Consider the following 20828-nt stretch of genomic DNA (forward strand, 5'->3'; position numbering starts at 1 on the left):
GTCTGGTCTGGTCTGGTCTTGGTCTTGACTCGGTCTCGCCCTGCCTTGGTCTTGTTCTCGACTTTGTCTCAACCCCTTAAATTATTGGTCTTGTCTCGGTCTCGATACACTCTGGTCTTGGTCTTGACTTGGTCTCGGTTTAGGTGGTCTTGACTACAACACTGCCATGCGCTTATCAACACGGGTTAGTTTTATATTTATACATTTTGATTCAATAGTGAGTGACTGCACATGAAGTGACAACAGCGCAAGGGGAAATGCCAGAATACTGTCCTCTGGATTTACGCAGTTGTCTTATGAAATACTCTGACATTGCTGTATGGTCACGGTTGAACGGAAGGATACACGTTTAAGGAAACGATTAGATTATGTAGTTTTCTAAGAGGGTAGGAGTGGAATGACTTCCTCAAATAGGATGGTAACGAGTAGCGTCTTTGCGTCTTTTACATGAAGTGTTGCCTAACTTCCTCAGCCAGAAAACAAGTGGATATTATTTTGTAAAGAGTTGCGTTTTGGATACGTGCATAACTGTTGGTGCATAAAAGTCCCTCTCTCCCTGTGCCTCAGTTCCAAACGAGATAAAACTGGTCCAGGACTGGATGATCGATTATAATAGTGATGCACGCTGCTTTAATGAATTGCAAGACGCTGGACGTCACAGCCATCTCTCCGTGCCACAGGTGCGCAGTAAACTTTGGTTATTCATGATTGATTAACGACGGAAAGAAAAGAAGAACGCGCAGGGGGGGACAACTATTACTCTCACTATGGAGATCATGTCAAATCAAACTACAGCAGAAGCTGGAGGAGATCACACCGCTGCGGTTTCCATGTCTGCAGGCGTGGATATAGCCGATGTCACCAGCCCGAGTCCCAAACAGCGGTCCCTGAGGGCGGTTTATGTGCTGAATGATGGACTGAAGGCAGTGGCTGCCAACAGCCCAGAGTCCGGGGCGCTGCAATGTCTCCAGCGCGCCTGCGACGCAGAGAGTGCCATATTAACCACAGTGACTTTTGGACGCTTAGACTTTGGAGAGACATCGGTCCTTGATACTTTTTATGACGCAGGTGAGTTAGCATGGGACCCAGGGCATGGGTGCGCAATCCTACATCATGTCTAACTGTTTTGGATGCATGGCACATGTCATGTTAGATTTAGGGCAACGGTGCGCAATCCTGGATCATATTCAACTCTGCATGTTGGTAGGTCCCCTAACACCCATATTTTAGAATAATATGACACACCCAATTCAGGTCATGTAGCACTGTACTTATCCAAAGTACATGTGTTTTGGGCTTATTTGTGTTATTCTAAGGGGATTGGGTGTCACTGGGCATTCCCATGGGAAGATTGTTAGTTTCCATTAAGGAATTTAAGAGTGCAATTGGGATCCTTTGCCTCCAGCACATTCCTTTCCTGGAAATTACTAGCCAAGTCACCTCCCTCTTGCAGGTGTGGCTGCACACTCTTTGTTGTCAAGACACATCTGGTTTAACTTTGGCCTATGTTTGGGTGTTTAACTTTATATTCTATAGTATATTCCATTTAGGCAAAAGTAACAGAATATTTTAAAAATAGGCTATTTCATATTGTATTGTGTAGCTTCCACTTCTGTACTGAGTCTTCAAGTTATGCGTGAGATCCTGCTTATATCAAGTCTGGTCTTGTATTTTGGGATTTCCACTATTGCAAAGCTTTCAACCATATTTTCAGTAGCTTGCATAAATGTCCATTGAATGAATGTCAGTTTGTTTGAATAGAAAATAACAAATATAACCACATTAAATAGACTAAAGTTTATTTAAAGATTTTATATTGTGTGTGGTGTACAAAGGAAGCTCATGTGAAAATGTACGTATTTGACAAAAGAACAAACATGGGGTCTGTTATGGTCATAATTTCCTGAAATGCATTAATTGCGCAAAACTACATTTGTCTAAAAAGAAGTGGGTCAAGAAATCTTTCTAGATCATGTTATGAATCAGTGTTACAGAGACTGTTTTATGAAGTACTTTTGCAAATAAAGCATTCTGTACTGCATTAGGGGGATTGAACAGTATATGTTCCTCCAGTTTGCTCATTGTGTGCCTGACTGATTGCAGACATTGCTGTGGTGGACATGAGCGATGTGTTCAGACAGCCCTCACTGTTCTATCACCTTGGTGTGCGTGAGAGCTTTGACATGGCCAATAATGTAATCCTCTACCACGACACAGACCCTGACACAGCACAGTCCTTGAAGGTGAGAGTTCTGGTCTTAAAAACACACACCTTCACTCACACAAACACATGCAGCCATACTGTATGTTTACCTAGCTATCTAAAGGGCGAAATGCCATAGACTTCCATTGCTTTTTGAATAAAGTTACTTCTGGATTACAAATGAGGGGGTAAATTTGGCATCTTTGTCATCTGTACAAAGAGGCCGGCCACTACCAGGGCCTGCTATTCTCAGCGTACGAGGGTATTATGTTTTCTGGACACTGGACAGAAGAGCTGCTGGGACAACACACTCTGTATTATAGCTCAGGCATGCAACCCCTTAGCAGTACCAGGACAGCTGCACACATTGCTAGGGAGACATTGGAAAAGCATGTGCTCTAGCATAGTGTGTATGATGGCAATCATGCATGGGGAGTGGGGTCACGAGATCTGTTTGTGCAACTGTATTTGTTCATGACCGTTTGCTTCGCTTATGCCACTAATATATCTAACTCCTTCAGTCTAGTTTAATTCACTGTACCACACTGTCATTGGTCAGGAAATACATTTAATAAGTGGCATAATAGCAACATTTTTTCCATGTGTTACTGAAAGTACAACACACTAAGCAAGTGGTGATTTCTAAGGCAAAATATTTTGAAATACAGTACATATGTGCCAACATAGGTGCTAATCTAGGGCCCTATGAAATCTGTGTTATTTTTTCAAAATTCTGTTTTATTTTTCCCCAAAAACTGTTTTCCCCCTTTTTTTTTTCTGAATTCCATTTTAAAGTTTAATCAAATTTTATTATCAAAAGGCTGTCTAATCAAATGAATTCATAAAAATGTGTGTCAAATGCAGTGCTGCACAACAGAGCAACACAGTATTAATGCATTGATGAAAACTGAAAACAGCACTCTTGCTTGTGAGATATTGCTTAAATATAATGTAATTATTATTGATTTATAATTATTGTGCAGTTGCATGTATCTAGTTAATTTGAGCTTTTATTTTGGTGGAAAACAGAGTGAAGCACTTTCAGTTAGCATATTTTTGACAACAACTTCGCACCTCTGTTTAAGCAGATCGCTATATGGCATAATGTGCTTAATAAACCGCAACAGACTGCGATTTAATTATATAAATATAGAATCTGCATGTGCTGCATGCTTCACGATGAATGAGTGCTCTGCTCTCTGTCATCAATACACACACAAAGCGTGTGATGCTCATAATGTGGTGTTTTCAGTGTATGAGCAGCTGGTTTCACACTTTCATTTTGAAGCACGCAGCACATGCAGATTGTAGCATAGCAACCACCCAGAACACCCTAGCAACCAACTAGCAACGCCACAGTAGCAACTACTCAGAGCACCTTAGCAACCATATAACACAGCCCTGGTTACCACCCAAAACATCCTAAACTGTGGTGGCGAGTTTTACACAAGCAAGCACCTCTTGCATTTTCATCAGACAATTGAAAAATCTACTTATTAAAAATTAATCTTATAATACACTTCAATATCATTTGCTGGTGATGAACAACATGCTATAGTGGTGCAAAATAAAGTCATTTATTTCTGTAAGTGGCATAAAATATGTTATTTTTAAGTCATTCTTTCTTTTCTTTTTTATGTAGGACATGGTGGCACAGAAAAACACAGTAAGTATCACAAATCACTGCAGACTCAAAAGGATTAGTAATTTGATGACATTTGAGGACTTTGCCACTATTCTCGTGTGTCAAGAGCTTTGTGTATGATATTTGAAGCTTGTATGACATACTATGCTATGATTTGCGTGCTCTTCTGTGTCATGACCCTAAAATACATCCTCCACTTATTACACGTTGGGCCGATCCACATACACTAATCTTTTGTGAGTGGAAACAAGGTTCTGATGGGTTGCCATGTCTCGGCAAAAAGACCATTTCTGATTCTGATACACCCACAAGGGCTCTCAAGGTGTAATGATACTTTGGTCAGTCAGTGGGTGTTAGTGGTTTGTTTGTGAAAGGAGCGGGTCATTGGTATCAGAGCCCTGTACACTTAGTGCTGGTCTTTAAATAGACCTCTTAAATAGAACGGGTGCAGAGAGGGAGCTGACCATAACATTGGCAGCAGTTTAGAACTAAATGATTCACTGAAATGACTCTGAAACACACAATAGAGGCACATATGTGTTCACAGAGTTCCTCTGTGTCAGAACACTGATTCAGGGTCAGTTTTTGATTGATTCAATATCAGTCTTGCAAACAGTAAGGAAGCTATTCCTATGTTTGCTTTCATAGTCTGATATTCTTTAGGAATTTTGGCTTTGATGTTCAAGGGATAATTCACTCAAAAATTCAAATTCTGACACCAATTCAGTTCTCAGCCTCATGTCATTCCAGACCCAAATTACTTTCTCTTCCATGGAACACCTAAGAAGAGGTTAAACAGAATGTCCAAGCTCCATTCGAAGATAAAAGTGGAGGGATTAATTTAAGTGGATGGGCTATCAGGGATATCAAGCACCAAAAAGGACACACACACACAAATATAAAATAAACGCATCATAAAAGTAGTCCATAAAACTTGTGCACTATATTTCATGTCTTCTAAGGCATACATTATGATAGCTTTGTTTGAGGAACAGAATTACATTTAAGTTGTTATTCACTCCAAATCTTGTTCGATGGCCGTGTTCACCGTTCAGTTTCATTGTATGGAAAAGAGCAATTTGGACTTTCTGCTATTAATAACTCAAATGGGTTTTGAAAGACATAAGGGGGAGTAAATGATAACAGAATTTGGGGGGTGAACCGTTCCTTTCAGTTTCTTAATCACCTGATCATAGGAGTCATTCTCTAAATGTCTTTATCTTATCTTATAATTCCTCTGTAGTTCCTTCTATATTATAGTTTCTCTCTTCTGTATAGCTTCCTCATTCACTTTTATTGTGTAGTGCATATATACTGTCACTCTATTTTTCTCCTTTTCTTTCCATTCCCTTTATTCTTTTGCTGTCCTTTTCTATCTTCTTATCTCTCTTTGTATGTATTATCTGGAGAAGACTGCAAGGCCAGTTAAAATAGGCTTCCCATGGGTCCAGTTGCCTCCTGAGTATAGGGGCTCCGGTCTAAGGAACAAAGTAGGTACTGCAAACATGCTGGTGCATGCTGTAAACAACCAAGCAGTGGCTTCTCATCCATATGTATAGGAATGAGTGACCATTAATGTCACTGTCTATCTCAGATCCTATAATATGAATGCATGTGAATGTGAATGCATGATGGGCATTTGACTTGAAATAAGGTTCAGGTGACCTCTTACATTTGAAGTGTTGATGTGGCAGAGCACTAAGATGTGCTGTGGCCACCTCCTACATTTCACTCTTTAATTCTAGGATAGTACATTATCACAGAGGTGTTAACAGGATTTTCTTGATACTCAGAGTGGCTGCCAGCTTGATGAGTACAGCATTATTAACACTGATAATTCTGCCAGACATTCTGTTATTTTACACAGTGGTACAGTTTTAACTGTCATGAATTAAGAATTAATTGATTATATCACATCTTATTCAAGACAAACACATTCCTGTGGTCTCCTACAAGTCTGATCTGATATTATACTGTAGGATCTTATACTGTTGAGCAGTGGTGCATAATCCTGAGCTTGGAGAACTACTTTCCTGCAGTTTATTTTCAAACAAACCAAAGACCATGGCTAGCTTAACTTTAGGGTTATTTGATTACAGTTAAAAAATAAATTCTGAAATTTGTTAGATCTCTTCAATAAACAGTTTACCCAACAGCTATTCCAAAAAGTATTTCATAACATTTCATTTTGTGTTCCACGGAAGAAAGAAAGTCATACGGGTTTGAATCAACATGAGAGTGTGTAATTGAAGACAGAATTTTAATAAAAAATGTCCTAATCATTGTAAGAACCCCTACTGTATATCACAGAAAAACTATATTTGTTCATAGATTTAGAGTTTGTTCCTCTCTTCCTCAGGCCTCCAGTGGGAACTACTATTTCATTCCATACGTGATGACACCCAACAACGAGTACTTATGCTGTGAGAATGTAGCCCAGCGAAGAGCGTCGGAGTACATGCAACCCAATTGGGATAACCTTCTGGGGCCCCTCTGCGTCCCGTTGGTGGATCGCTTTGTCAGCTTGCTCAAAGATATTCACGTCACATCTTGGTATGGCTGCTCACGTTATGATCATTTTTGACAATATGGTTACTGAGATTAAGCAAATAGTATTCAGGTGGTCATGTGATTCTAAAATGGCAGCCTCCATGAGGGCGCCCCTCCCTCATGTAGAATAAAACAGCTTTTACAAGGTTACTGGTATGACTAGAGTCCTCATCTCATTTGAGTGGTCATGATTTTATAAATATGGTTCAAATTTACAATTAATTCCTTTAGGAGTAAAACTTTTTTAATGGGGGAAAAATTACTGTGTGCATCTTTAATTAGGTGTTAAATGATACTCAAGAATTTCGGGAGAACTGAGTCTCATTGTCGCTGCAGTGGAGAAATGGAACTCCATGTGGAGGACAGATTATATCATCAAGACAGACACACACACAAATGCACGCAAGATTTATTGGGAACTCCAGTATCTTCTAACAAGTGTCATGCTCATGCTCATGCTCATTGTATGAGTCCAGTACCTTGTAAACACAACTTTGTTTACAGGTAGACTGGTGCACCAGACTCCTGAAAGTTGTATAAAGCCAGCCAATCACACTGGAACTGACGATTTTCACCAGCTCTTGCTATTTTCATGTGCAATGTGCATCAGACGGTCAGTGATCCCCATTCTGTCACCGATTCTTCCTCCCTGCAGTGCTTCATACAAAGACACACTCCTGAATGACATTCGAAAAGCTCGAGATAAATACCAGGGAGAAGAGTTGGCCAAGGAGCTTACCCGTATCAAACTACGCATTGACAACACAGAGGTTTTAACTCAGGATATTGTGATGAACTTGCTCTTCTCCTACAGAGATATACAGGTATACATATCTAAAGCATGACAGAACTGTCAGCACCTTTTTGTTTGTTTTTAAAAACTACAGTACAAGATATTCTGCATGGTATTGAAAAGCAAGCTTAAAGGGATAGCTGAACGGGATAGTACACTCAGAAAGAATTTACTCAACCTTATGTTGTTCCAAACTCTTATGACTTTCAATCTTCTTTGGAACAAAAATGAGATGTCAATTAGGCTGAATGTTAGCCGCAGTCACCATTCACTTTCGTTATATGGAGAAAAGATTCACTGAATGTGAATGGTGATTTAGGCTAACATTTTGCTTAACATCTCCTTTTGTATTTCATGGAAGAAGAAAAAAATAAAGTCTTAAGGGTTTGGATAACACTATGGTGAGTATATGATGACAAAACTTTCATTTTGAGTCAATTATTCCTTAGTAACTTGTATTTAACCTGGAATATTCCTTGTCCAAAAGTATCTGGTGTCTGGTTTCAGGACTACGATGCCATGGTGAAGCTGGTACAGACCATTGAGATGTTGCCCACCTGTGACTTGGCCAACCAGCCCATGATCCAGTTCCACTATGCTTTTGCGCTCAATAGGTGACCACAAATCTGCATCGTGTGGTTTATTCTCCCGTTCATATGCTTGGCAAACAAACATTGAACTTGGTTCTATTTCTAATACAGCCCCTTTGATCTGAAAAGCAAATGGATTTATGTTTGTATATGTGTTTATGTGCTCACAGACGGAACAGCCCGGGAGACAGAGAGCAGGCTTTACGTGTGATGCTGCAGGTTCTGCAGTCATGTGAGCTCCCTGCACCTGACATGTTCTGTCTGTGTGGCCGCATCTATAAAGACATTTTCCTTGACTCTGATTGCAAGGACACCAAAAACAGAGACAACGCCATCCAGTGGTGAGTTAAATACTTGCAAGAAGCTTTTTCTAATTTTAGTTTACAGGTGAACATTTTAATGTGCAGAGACAACTGTGTATTGTAACTATTCTAAGTATACTAACTATAAGTAACTATAATCCCAAAGACTTGCATTGAAGAAAGGACCAGAGCCATACTGTTTCTAGGGATTAGAATATCATAGAGACTTGGGGGGTCAATTCTTGAATGGGACCTGAAAGCAAAGACCTAGCAACCACCTAGAACACCTTAGTAACTGTATAAAAGAAGCTAAAAACACTCAGAACACCTTAGCAATCACATAGTAAAGCCTTAGCAATCACCCAATATACCCTAGTATTGTGTTGCCAATTTTTGTATGGGCAAGCAACACTCACATTTTCTTCTGAAAATCTAGTTGTTTAATATTTATTGTGTGTTGCAGGTATAGAAAAGGCTTTGAGCTGCAACCCACTCTATATTCAGGCATTAATCTGGCAGTGTTGCTTATTGTGTCTGGACAGCAGTTTGAGACTTCCATAGAACTCAGGAAAATCGGTAAGGGGGAACACATTCATCCTGTTTCCTGTTTCAGCTTGTCAGTTCACTTCATGAAGGGAAAACCGGAAAAACCTGCTCTCAGTCTCTCTGTCTGTCTCTTTCTTACAGGTGTGAGGTTGAACAGTCTGCTGGGCCGTAAAGGCAGTCTGGAGAAGATGAATAACTATTGGGATGTGGGGCAGTTCTTTACTGTCAGTATGTTGGCCAGTGATATTCCCAAAGCTGTACAGGCTGCAGAGAAACTCTTCAAACTCAAGCCGCCCATATGGTAAACTTGCAGTGTACCTGTAGTATATTTATGTCATATTAACAAAAATAGAATAACTAGCATGAAAAAAAGGAGAACATGTTCCTCTGCACTATTAAAAAATAAAGTTCAGTCATGACAACTCTCGGAAAGATTTAGCATGCTAATGTAGGTATGACTATTGATAGGATATTGATCTTGGCAGAATAGATCTGCTACACTGCTGCTGCAGAGCAATGGAGACTTGCTAGTTGCTACTGCTAGAAAACACACAGTCATACTGAGTTAAAGGTGCTGTAAGTGATGTTTTTATGGAATGGTTTGCAGAAAATGTTCCTAGTTTCTGAAAGATATCACAAAATAAGTGTCCTGAGATATCTCATCGGTCTCTGTGTAAGTTCTAGACTCTGTAAACAGTAAACAAAAATGTGTCCATGGGCCGCAGTCTTTGATATTTTTGCTTGTCAATAATTTTGCACATTCTCATAGTGTAGTAGTTAAAGAGGATCATTGAGGCTTAATGCCATATTCAGATTCATAACATTTGTCAGCTGAATAGTGCTATTTTGCTACTTTTATGTTTGACAACCATGGGAACACACAGTAATGCTGCTCTAATTCTGCTCTTCTACTCAGTGTCAGTTTCAACGGAATCTTTGATGTGCAGGGTTTTTGAAAGAGGGGGTGTGGCTAATTCAAAGACTCAGTCTCGTGGAAGTTAGAATGGCAAAAATCGCTTACAGCAACTTTAAACATGGGAACATGCTGCTGCACATTTAGACACAATGCAAGACACGCTGCAGCTGGAATATATGACATGCTGCTGCACAGCTAGACATACAAACTATCCCCATGTAGCAGAATTGGACAAGTGAAGCTGGGGAGGGTGTGGGTTTTTAAAGAAAAACTCAAAGGTGTGCTGCAGTGAACTGACTTATTTGCAAAACTGTGCAATTTAAATTTAAAACAAAGAGACATAAGTTGATTGGCCACCCAATAACTTCAGCTTACACCATACAAGCTGACTGGCTTAACTTGTCACTTGTGAGTAAGACAATTGGCAAACAGATAACAAATTTGCGGCACTTAAAGTTTCATGCCTGAACTCTGGTCATTTCAGTCATGACAACTCTTGAAAAAAATTTGCATGTTAATGTGGATATGATATGTTGATAGGATTTTGAACTTGGCAGACTTGATCTACTACATTGCTGCTTATGCTGCTGCTGCAGAGGAAGTACAGAGACTCGCAACTTCTAGAAAATACACAAACATAGTTAAGCAAGGACAAAACACAAGACATGCTGCATCAAGACATGCAAACAATCCCCAAACAAAGCAGGGAAGCTGCACAAACGCATCACACATAAACACAAAACATAACCCCCCCAGCCAAGCAGATCTATCGCCAAGACTTATGTACTGCTGCTGCTCCGAAGAGCCATGTGCACAGAGTGTATGTTAGCTAGGTGTGCCTATGGCCACTGGCCAAATGGCGTTACGCTAATTAACTACATTTCTATGTATGCCTGGGCCTGTTTGGCCGAATGGCTTAAAAGGCTAATGACCTGACTCATAATGTTTACCCGGTCCAGGAAAGCCCAGAGCTTATTGAACTAGTGACTTAGACTAGCTTTGTGTGGATTTGTTTAATATAATGACCTAAGAAAGCGATGTGTGTGAGGCCAGATTTTGCTAAAGTTGGCTCTATACTAGCTGATTTTTCCAATGATTTTCAGGTGTTAGCTTCAATAACATAATCACTGGCCAGGCAGAGGGAGACAGAATGCCCATTAGCACCTCTCAGCAGGAGGTGTTAATCGCTTGACTGTTTGAACTCCCAGCTGAGTTAATGCATTGAAACACTAAAAATACACATCTGGCTTGCTTGAATTTATCACTGGCTATGGGTGGGGCGGGAACATGCCACCAAGGCAATGACGAATGAGTGCAGTTCATGTATAAAGTGTTTGTTTTTTCCGGAGGAGGGATGCTATTTATTTTTTTTCTGCAGAAAAAGCATGAAAAAGCACAATATTTTGTTTTGCTTTTTTATACACTTGTTAGGCCTTCCACTAATGCATGATCTGAGAAGACAAAAAGAGTAAAAAAAAAACAAAACATAAATAACAGTAAATGTCATACAAGTTGTGTACCAGATTAAGGGGACAAGGGATTTTTCAAATAATTGCCAAATTGAAATATATATTTCAAAAATGTGTTTAAAAATATAGAGCCAAACCATTTTGTTTTAATCAACAAAAGGTTAGGTTATAGAATGATGTCCAACACTTTCGGCACTTTCTATTCTTTCTGCATGTAACCAGAAATAATAAAACATAAACTGCAGCCGCTGCTGCGAAACACACTGTTCATATTTGCCTGTGTGTTCACATTTCACGTGAACACACAGGCAAGCTTCAGGTTGATTGGCTGCGAAAATGGGGTGTGACAATGAAGCTTTGAAAAAAGTCAAAGGCAGTCGTTAAGTGTGACATATTCACTCCGTTTTAAATCGGTAAATGTGACAGGCTCACTGACTAGGAGGACAAGATTAGCGAAAACGGTCTTAAGTATTACACCACATACACAATTCAAGTTGTTCTGAGTCTGCTAGTGTAGAGCCAGCTAAAGACGCGCTTCTATGTGTCATGGCCAAAAGCATGCTGATAGGAGCTGATAGAAGAAAAGCCCCAGCAACCACCTGAGCAAAAAGCCTTTTCAGAGAAAAACTATTGCAGTGTGCTCCACTGAAAATGGCTTATTTGCAATACTGAGCTATTTAAATGTTAGACAAAGAAAGAGGCGCAAAGTTGATGGCTTATCAATGTACATGTCAAAGGACCAATCAGCATACACTATGCGAGCCAGTTAGCTTAAAATGTCTCATGTGAGCGAGCCAATTGGCTAACAGATAACAAGTTCAAAGAACCTATCAGTAAAGAGCCTATCCCTCACAGCCTCATTTACATTCCTGTCAAAAATCAAATATGGCACTACTCTGAATAATGTACATAGTCTTGACTCTGACAACACAACTGATCATGACTACATCGCTGATGAATATTCAGTTTTTTGGATATTAATTTTTACTGTCAGGTACCTACGATCAGTCGTCCAGAACCTTCAGCTGATTCAGCATTTTAAGAAGCAGAACACAGAGCATTCTCCTCAGAGAGAGAGACTCAACTTCTGGATGGACATTATCGTGGAGGCCACACAGGGATCAACCAATGGCCTCCGCTTTCCAGTACTACACTACCTTATTTTATTGTCTTATTCAAGATCATACCTGTAATGACATGGCATTCATTGATGTAGAACAGTTCCTAATGGCCCTGACACTTTTTCCATTGTGCAGGTGTTGATCCTAGAGCCGACTAAAGTGTACCAGCCTTCGTACGTGTCAATTAACAGTGAAGCTGAAGAAAAGAATGTTTCTATATGGCATGTGTCTCCTGCTGAGACGGTCAGTACCCTCAAAATTTCAAAATAGTGTATTTTTTAAGGAGCCTCATATCATTGTTTGCTATTCCTGATCTGTGCACAGAAGGGCATACATGAGTGGAACTTCACAGCGTCATCCATCAAAGGCATTAGGTAGGAGTCTTTCTCTCTCACTTTCTCTCAATACCTCTTTTCTCAGTTTCTCAGTGTCTCTTTCCTTGACTGCACACTGTCACTTAACATGATGTAACCAAGTGAGACATGTTGATGATTTAGGAACTAGTCCTACTTTGGAGATAAAAGATTCTCTTCACTGTGTTTGTTAAGGATATAGTTTACCCAAAAAATTTAATAACTGTCATCATTTACTCACCCTCCTGATGTTCCAAACCTGTATGACTTCTGTGGAACACCAAAGGAGATGTTAGGTAGAAGAATGATAGCCTCAGTAACAATTAAGACTTCTATGATCTTCTGGCTCTTCACATTACATATGCTGTTTCAACAGCACACCTTCCATTTAAATGTGATCTGTTCATAATCTTAAGGATGGGAAACAAATCCACTATCCACTCTCTTTCCACTCTGTAGCATCTCAAAATTTGATGAGCGCTGCTGCTTTTTATATGTCCACGATAACTCTGATGATTTCCAGATCTACTTCTCTACAGAGGAGCAGTGTGGCAGGTTGGTATGACTGTGTTAACATCATCGCTTTATGTTTCAAACTGTACTTGCCTTCAAAGCCAAAACACAGTAACCACACATTTGGTCAAAATTGACTAAAATCTGGTATTTTAGACTATGAACTGTCCCGTGAGACTGTTAGACTTGTTTGGCTGAACTATGCTTGGATTCAGAGAAAGTGGAGTGTGAAATTTTGACAATCCACATTTGGCTGGACAATCAAAAAACTTTGAAGCCATATTTCAAGTTTTACTGTTGGCATAGTTACTGTGTTTTGGCTTTATAGGGTAGTGTAGCACTCTATTGTTATGAATATTACTAATTTACCCCATTTACACAAGGTTTTAGGCTCTATTTTGGGCAATCCATTTGAAATGGGATGATGCTAAAGACAGGTGTGAACAGTGTCCAAAATGTTTTGTCCACTTCAACCACATTTGGAGGTGGTTGAAAGAGGTCAAAAAATGATGTGATCACTTTGGGATCGTAGTGTAAATTCTATCTGTTAGAATACATTGGAACAGCAGCGAAGCACCGCCCACTCAGGTGTCAATCAACCACTGAGCTAAACAAGATTTTTAAACTTAGCTTTAACTTAGTGGTTATGTGCAGTTTTAAAGCACAAAAACTTCACAGAACTTCTTTAGTGTGCCTGATATCAACATGCAGGGACTTAGATATGAGGCACACACACCCCAAGCTCATTTAATACAGGTACTTTGCATAAATAAATGAGAATGCTGTCCTTACGTCATGTTTGTGCTTTGATTAAATGCAAATATAATTGAGAGAAACAGTTCACCATTTGTCATGCTTTCTTTTTCTTCTTTTACTTTTTTGCACCTCATTGTCATGTAGTAATACACCAATGTAGTGATTAAGGGAATATTCTGGGTTCAATACAAGTTAAGCTCAATCGACAGCATTTGTGGCATAATACTGATTACCACAAAAAATGTATTTCAACTCGTCCCTCCTTTTCTTTAAAAAAAGCAAAAATCTGGTATACAGTGAGGCACTTACAATGGAAGTGAATGAACATTAAAGCACTCACTTTTTCAAAAGTATTACCACAAGACATAAACAAGACATTTTTACGAGTATGAGTACTAGAACATGAGCGTGGTACCACGCTCATGTGCTAGTACTCATACTCGTAAAAATGCTCCGATACCAAAAAAAACGATACCATCTGATGTACGAATGTCATTATGTAAACATTCAGCCCACAAATTAAAATTACGATATGTCATAGTGAGATTATTTAACTGCAAAAGCTGCTATTTAATGAGATAAATATATAGTTTGCATGTAATTCAAATGTGAGCGCTTGTGAATGTGTGGAGAAAGTGTTATGCTGATGCCGGCTGCTCGTAAATGTTAAAGCTCCTCCAAGGCTCATACAGGGAAAACACCGTCATGAGCATTGCGTGCTTTGTAGCAGATGACAGTAAACAGAGTGCAAATTCACATTGTAGCAGGAGGCACATACTATAACGTGAGGAAGGAGGTCACGGGAGGCTGGATCTAGGTGTGGCAAACTTTAATAATAAATAAATAAATAAAAACAAAGTACAAAATAATGGGGTAAACACAGGAACAAAGAAAACAAGCACAAGGGGAAAACTCAGAAACAAAGAAAACATCAACGATTGGAACTGGTCGATATATATATATATATATATATATATATATGTATGTGTGTGTGTGTGTGTAATATATATATATATATATATACACACACACACACACACACACACACACACACACAAAGACTAATGACTAAATAAAACACAGGTGAGAACAATAGGGAACAGCTGGAAGTGAAGGGGATTATGGGAAGTGTAGTCCAGGGGGAACAGATGACAGGGTAAAACACAGGGCAGACAACAGTGAATCGTGACATAGCTCCCCTCTAATGGGCAGCTCCTGATGCCCAAGGATGGCTGGTAAGGGAGGCAGGGCCAAGATGAAGCCAGGGACCAAAGAGACCAGAGTGGACCAGGTGAAGGGCCGGAAGACCAGGGAGACCAGTGCAGATTGGGCAGATGGCCGAGAGACCAAGGAGACCAGAGCAGATCAGGCGGACGGCCGAGAGACCAAGGAGACCAGGGCAGATCAGGCGGACGGCCAGGAGACCAAGGAGACCAGGGTAGATCAGGAGGATGCCCATGAGACCAGGGAGACCAGAGCAGATCAGGCGGATAGCCTTGAGACCAGGGAGACCAGAGCAGATCAGGTGGACAGCCAGGAGACCAGAGCAGATCAGGCAGACAGCCTTGAGACCAGGGAGACCATAGCAGATCAGGTGGACAGCCAGGAGACTCAGAAGACCAGAGCAGATGAGGTGGATGGCAATGAGACCAGGGAGACCAGAGCAGATCAGGTGGATGGCCAGAAGACCCAGGAGACCAGAGTATATCAGGCAGACGGCCAGGAGACCCAGAAGACCAGAGCAGATCAGGTGGACGGCCAGGAGACCACCTCAGGGTAGGGACTGGATCAGGAGGCCTGGTTGGCGGCCACAGGGCTGGAACAGGGTCAGGAGGCCTGGGTGGCAACCACAGTGTAGAGACTGGAGCCGTGGAAGACTCTGAGGGTGGAGCCGTGGGAGGCTCGAGGGATGAAGCCGTGGCAGGCAGAGCCATGGGAGGCTCGAGGGGTGAAGCCGTGGAAGGCGGAGCCATGGGAGGCTCGAGGGGTGGAGCCATGGAAGGCAAAGCCACGGGAAGCTCGAGGGGCGGAGCCATGGAAAGCGGAGCTGTAGGAGGTTCGAGGGATGGAGCCGTGGAAGGCGGAGCCATGGCAGGCTCGAGGGACGGAGCCGTGGAAGGTGGAGCCGTGGCAGGCTCGAGGGATGGAGCCGTGGAAGGCGGAGCCGTGGCAGGCTCGAGGGAAAGAACCGTGGAAGGCGGAGCCATGGCAGGCTCAAGGTGGCGAAGAGCCATGTCATGTTCGAGGGGCGAAGCCACGGAAGGCAGAGCCGTGGCAGGCAGAGCCGAGGGAGGCTCGAGGGGCGGAGCCATGGAAGGCTCGAAGCTAAGAGTCCAGGATGACTGGGAGGTGACCTCAGTGGTCATGACCATGAGCAGAGTCTCGAGAGCTACTTCTGTGGTCATGGGCATAGACAGAGACTTGGGAACAATCTCTGTGGTCGTGGGCATGGACAGGGACTTGGGAACAACCTCTGTGGTCGTGGGCATAGACAGAGACTCGGGAAAAATCCTCTGTGGTTGTGGGCATGGACTGAGACTTGGAAACGACCTCTGTGGTCGTGTACATGGGCAGAGACTTGAAGATGATCTCTGTGGTCGTGAACATGGGCTGAGGCTTGGAAACGACCTCTGTGGTCGTGTACATGGGCAGAGACTTTGAACGACCTCCTTGGTCGTGTACATGGGCAGAGACTTGGAAACGCAAACCTTTCTCCTCCCCCTCCTCCGGCAGGCCGAAGTTGGCAACGCAGGCTCTGGGATGGACGAGGCTGGTAACGCTGGCTCTGGGACGGACGAGACTGGTAACGCTGGCTCTGGGACGGACGAGACTGGTAACGCTGGCTCTGGGACTGTTGAGGCTTCTGGCTCGTTGGCCATGGCAGGAGTGGGCATTGGCTCGTTGGCCGTGGCAGGCGTGGGCATTGGCTCGTTGGCCGTGGCAGGCGTGGGCATTGGCTCGTTGGCCGTGGGCGTTGATAATTTGTGAGGAAGGGCTCTTGTGGCCCAACGCACCGATATCAATGGCGGATCATTCAACTTGGAGACAGGGGCTGTGGGAGGCTTGGCTGTGACCTGGCATGGTGCAGATTCAGAATTGACTGTGAAGTGACGTGGAGCAGACTCAGGCGTGGCTGTGATGTGGCATGGAGCCGACAGTGACGTGACTGTGACAGGGTACGGAGCAGACGGATGTGTGGCTGTGACATGGCTTGGAGCAAACTCAGACGTAGCTGTGACATGGCGTGGGGCAGACTCAGGCATAGAAGACTCGGAAGTCGGGATCGGGATTGAGAGAGGAGGATCCTCTGAAGTGAGTGTTTCCAATGTTAAACTCACGTATTCCTCCCAAGTGTAGTCTCCTGTCTCCGGCAAATCCCTCCACCTGTGAGCTAGGAGTCCGGTCCGGTAGATTGACTTCAGGTGGAAATCAGCAAAACCAGTGTGTCTGGCAATGATGCTAAAATGATGTGAGTATTCGCTGATGGATCATTTTGCTCAGCTTAACTGTATAAAGTATGCCACTAGATCCATTTTGGTTTGGTCAGTTGTTCTATAAAGTGAGGAAGACAGTCACGGGAGGCTGGATCAAGGTGCGGCAAACTTTAATAATAAATAAATAAACACAGTACAAAATAACGGGGTAAACACAGGAACAAAGAAAACAACCACGAGGGGAAAACACAGGAACAAAGGAAACATCAACGACTGGACCTGGTCGATAAACAGGAGGTCAAAACACATATACATCTACAACAACTGACAAACAACAAGCAAACAACAGGGCATAAATATACATAAAGACTAATGACTAAATGAAACACAGGTGAGAACAAAAGGGAACAGCTGGAAGTGATCAGGGCAGGGGATTATGGGAAGTGTAGTCCAGGGGGAACAGATGACAGGGCAAAACACAGGGCAGACAAAAGTGAATCGTGACACATACGGAGTACATACTTAATAATTAAATAGCAGCCTTTTGCGGTTTAATAATCACCTTGAGTCATGTAGTGACCAGAGTGGGAGGTCGCCATCATAACGTCAGTGTTCCTTGGTCAAAACAACACAGAAACTCTACAAAATAAAGGCTCAGTCAAAATTAATGGTACATGTATAGGAAAAAAGTATGACAGAAATATATCACTACTTTATAGTGATGTAATATTCACTGTAATACTACTACTACTACTACTAATAATAATAATAATAAATCAGTTGTACTTGTATTATTCTTAAGCAGTATCTCACATCTGTCAAACTGTGATATTCAGGACTTTATTTGACAAAATGTAACTCCAATGTTGTATTTTGGATTGTGCTGTGAGGTTCTGTATATAAGCACTTAAAATAAATGTAAATAAAATAATTTACTAACCTTTTCTGTGTAAAGTTATTGCCAATTTTACAACTTCATTGCAATGACGATGAAATGTCAACAAACCCTAAAACCCTGAAACGACTGTACTTTAAACAACAACTTTAAAGTTCAAATAATAGCGTACAAATCTGAAGAATTAATGTAAGTGCTTTCATAAAATTATAAGCTTCACATTTCTACCTTTAATCCCTCCAAAAAATTGGCCATATTCACTTCCTTTGTAAGTGCCTCAAAGTAACCTCGATTTTTGCTTTTTTTAAAGAAAAGAAGGGGCAAGTTGAAATTAATTTAATAATTAAATTAAATACATTTTTGTGGTAATCAACATTATGCCACAGATGCTGTTGACTGATGTTAACTTGTATTGAACCCGGAATATTCCTTTAATGTATGTTATCATGAAATCAGAGACCCTCCCCTCGTCAAAAGAGACGCATATTACAACCAGGTCTAAACAGTAATGTGTCTTGCTTGTACACTTGTGATTGGATCGCCCAAAACGCATCTTAATACCAGGTGTAAACAGGGCCTATGTTGTGCATGTTTGTCACTAATATGTTATTTGAAGGTTCTGCTCCATGGTAAAGGAGTTGATCACAGATGGATCAGGAAATGCTGTTGAGCTGGAGGGGGAGGGAGATGGAGATACCCTGGAGGTGAGAACTTGCATGGATCACCTGAAGTTTTTATGTTGTCTGTATTATATTTGTGTGGATTGTTGTACTGAAACCCTGCGTATTGCTGCAGTACGAGTACGACTGTAATGAGAATGGAGACAGGGTGGTTCTCGGAAAGGGTACTTACGGAGTGGTCTACGCAGGGAGAGATCTGAGCAACCAGGTGCGCATTGCCATCAAAGAGATCCCAGAGAGGGACAGCAGGTAAGAACTGTAGGTTCATGTGGCTAAATGGCTAAAGTTTTGCTGTTTTAAAGAAGAGTTCACCCAAAAAGGAAAATTCTGTCATGATTTACTTACACTCATGTCATTCCAAACCGGTATTCCTTTCTTTCTTGTGCAGAACACAAAAGGAGAATTTTAATGAATATCACAGCCTGTCTTTTCAATACAATGGCAGTGGATAGTGCTTCTCTTTTAAACATAAAAAGGACCCAAAAGTATTGTAAAAGTAATCCATGTGACTCGTGCATCATATTCCAAGTCTTCTGAAGGCATACTATTTAAGTAAATGTAAGTATCTTTTTTGGGGGGGGGGATTTATCCCCTCTTTCACCCAGTTTGGAATGCCCAATTCCCAGTGCGCTTTTAAGTCCTTGTGGTCGCCTCAATCCGGGTGGCGGAGGATGGATCCCAGTTGCCATCAACCCGCGCATCTTATCATGTGGCTTGTTGAGTGTGTTGCCACGGAGACATAGCGTGTGTGGAGGCTTCACGCCATCCACCGCGGCATCCACGCTCAACTCACCACGTGCCCCACCGAGAACGAACCACATTATAGCAACCACAAGGAGGTTACCCCATGTGACTTTACCCTCCCTAGCAACCGGGCCAATTTGGTTGCTTATGAGACCTGACTGGAGTCACTCAGCATACCCTAGAATTCAAACTAGCGAACTAGCGAACTCCAGGGGTGATAGCCAGCGTCTTTTACCACTGAGCTACCCAGGCCCCCTTTTTGAAAATGTTGACGTTTGTTGCATGTTCATGAGCGCTATGAGAGAAGCTCATTCACAGTGGCTCAAACTTGAACATGCTAGAACTAGAACTTGAGTTGTGTAATGCTAAAAACAACTCTCATGTAAGGTGTGACAGAATTATCATTTTTAGGTAAACTATTCCTTTAACCTCCCACACGTGACTGCTGTGTGCATTTTCCATTTCTGTTTTTGACTTGTAAATAGTAGCACCTAATAAAGCAAAAAAAAAAAAAAAAAAAAATGGATGTCCACATGTGGACAGCGGGACTAATTTGTGAAATTTTAAGTAATACCAAGCTATTGAAAGTCAGATTTTTTTTCATCATATAATTTATTATGTGTCCAGGATTGTTAATTATTCATGTTTGAAATGTTATAGACATTACAGCTGATTTTCTCTAAAGCTGAATAAATAATTCTTATAAAAGTCTATGTACTAGAATCTACAGTATGTACTGATTATCATTGTCCCATGTCTGCCAAACATGTTGAGTGGTCCAAACATCATCTGCAGCATGAAACTGAACTTTTGACCAGATGTTAGAAGTGAATGCAATAAACTGCATAGGAAAGCTATAGGATGCTCCCTTGCTCCATAATTAGAGAATGACTTAACCTCCAGTGTGCTGTCTGTCTTCACTGGTCTCAGAACAGTTTGAAATGCAGTTTATTTTCATCCTAACTCTGTATACAGCCTCTGAAAGTAACATACATCCATTGATTCTCAATATGATAATGCACAATAAATGTAGGATTTTTATGGAAAGTCAGTCCTATTGTCCATGTATGTGGACACTGTGTTTAACAACATGCCGTTTCAAGATAAATCAATGCAATTTTTAAAATGGCATATCGGACAAAACTAAAGACTCTGCTCTTTTGACTCAAACAGGTTTTAATGTGAAAACTTAAGCTGGTTTCTTATCAGATGTAATTATGTTACCATTTCTCCGAAAGACAAACTCGGCTGAGATTGGAACCATGTTTTTTGTCATTTGACACGATGTGCTGAAAGTTTAACCATTTAATGACAGCAT

The 20828-nt window shown here is 41.5% G+C and overlaps 1 protein-coding gene across 3 annotated transcripts in view; it reads left to right on the forward strand.

Annotated features, from left to right (window-relative positions):
- Window positions 1–319: 319 nt before the first annotated feature.
- Window positions 320–20828, forward strand: part of LOC127434484 (mitogen-activated protein kinase kinase kinase 15-like) — a 53179-nt gene continuing 32670 nt past the window's right edge. The window contains exons 1-15 of one of the 3 annotated variants that reach the window (XM_051687302.1): window positions 320–1068; window positions 2104–2243; window positions 3846–3869; window positions 6208–6401; window positions 7054–7222; window positions 7699–7805; window positions 7952–8122; window positions 8547–8659; window positions 8771–8930; window positions 12009–12159; window positions 12271–12378; window positions 12460–12509; window positions 12948–13043; window positions 18703–18790; window positions 18882–19015. In XM_051687302.1, the coding sequence (XP_051543262.1) occupies window positions 768–1068; window positions 2104–2243; window positions 3846–3869; window positions 6208–6401; window positions 7054–7222; window positions 7699–7805; window positions 7952–8122; window positions 8547–8659; window positions 8771–8930; window positions 12009–12159; window positions 12271–12378; window positions 12460–12509; window positions 12948–13043; window positions 18703–18790; window positions 18882–19015 (2006 nt within the window). In that variant the 5' untranslated portion in view covers window positions 320–767. The remainder of the gene's footprint in view (window positions 1069–2103; window positions 2244–3845; window positions 3870–6207; window positions 6402–7053; window positions 7223–7698; window positions 7806–7951; window positions 8123–8546; window positions 8660–8770; window positions 8931–12008; window positions 12160–12270; window positions 12379–12459; window positions 12510–12947; window positions 13044–18702; window positions 18791–18881; window positions 19016–20828) is intronic. The other 2 variants (XR_007896052.1, XM_051687300.1) reach the window with 2 other exon arrangements.

This window comes from Myxocyprinus asiaticus, chromosome 44, assembly GCF_019703515.2.
Source record: "Myxocyprinus asiaticus isolate MX2 ecotype Aquarium Trade chromosome 44, UBuf_Myxa_2, whole genome shotgun sequence".
NCBI lineage: Eukaryota > Metazoa > Chordata > Actinopteri > Cypriniformes > Catostomidae > Myxocyprinus > Myxocyprinus asiaticus.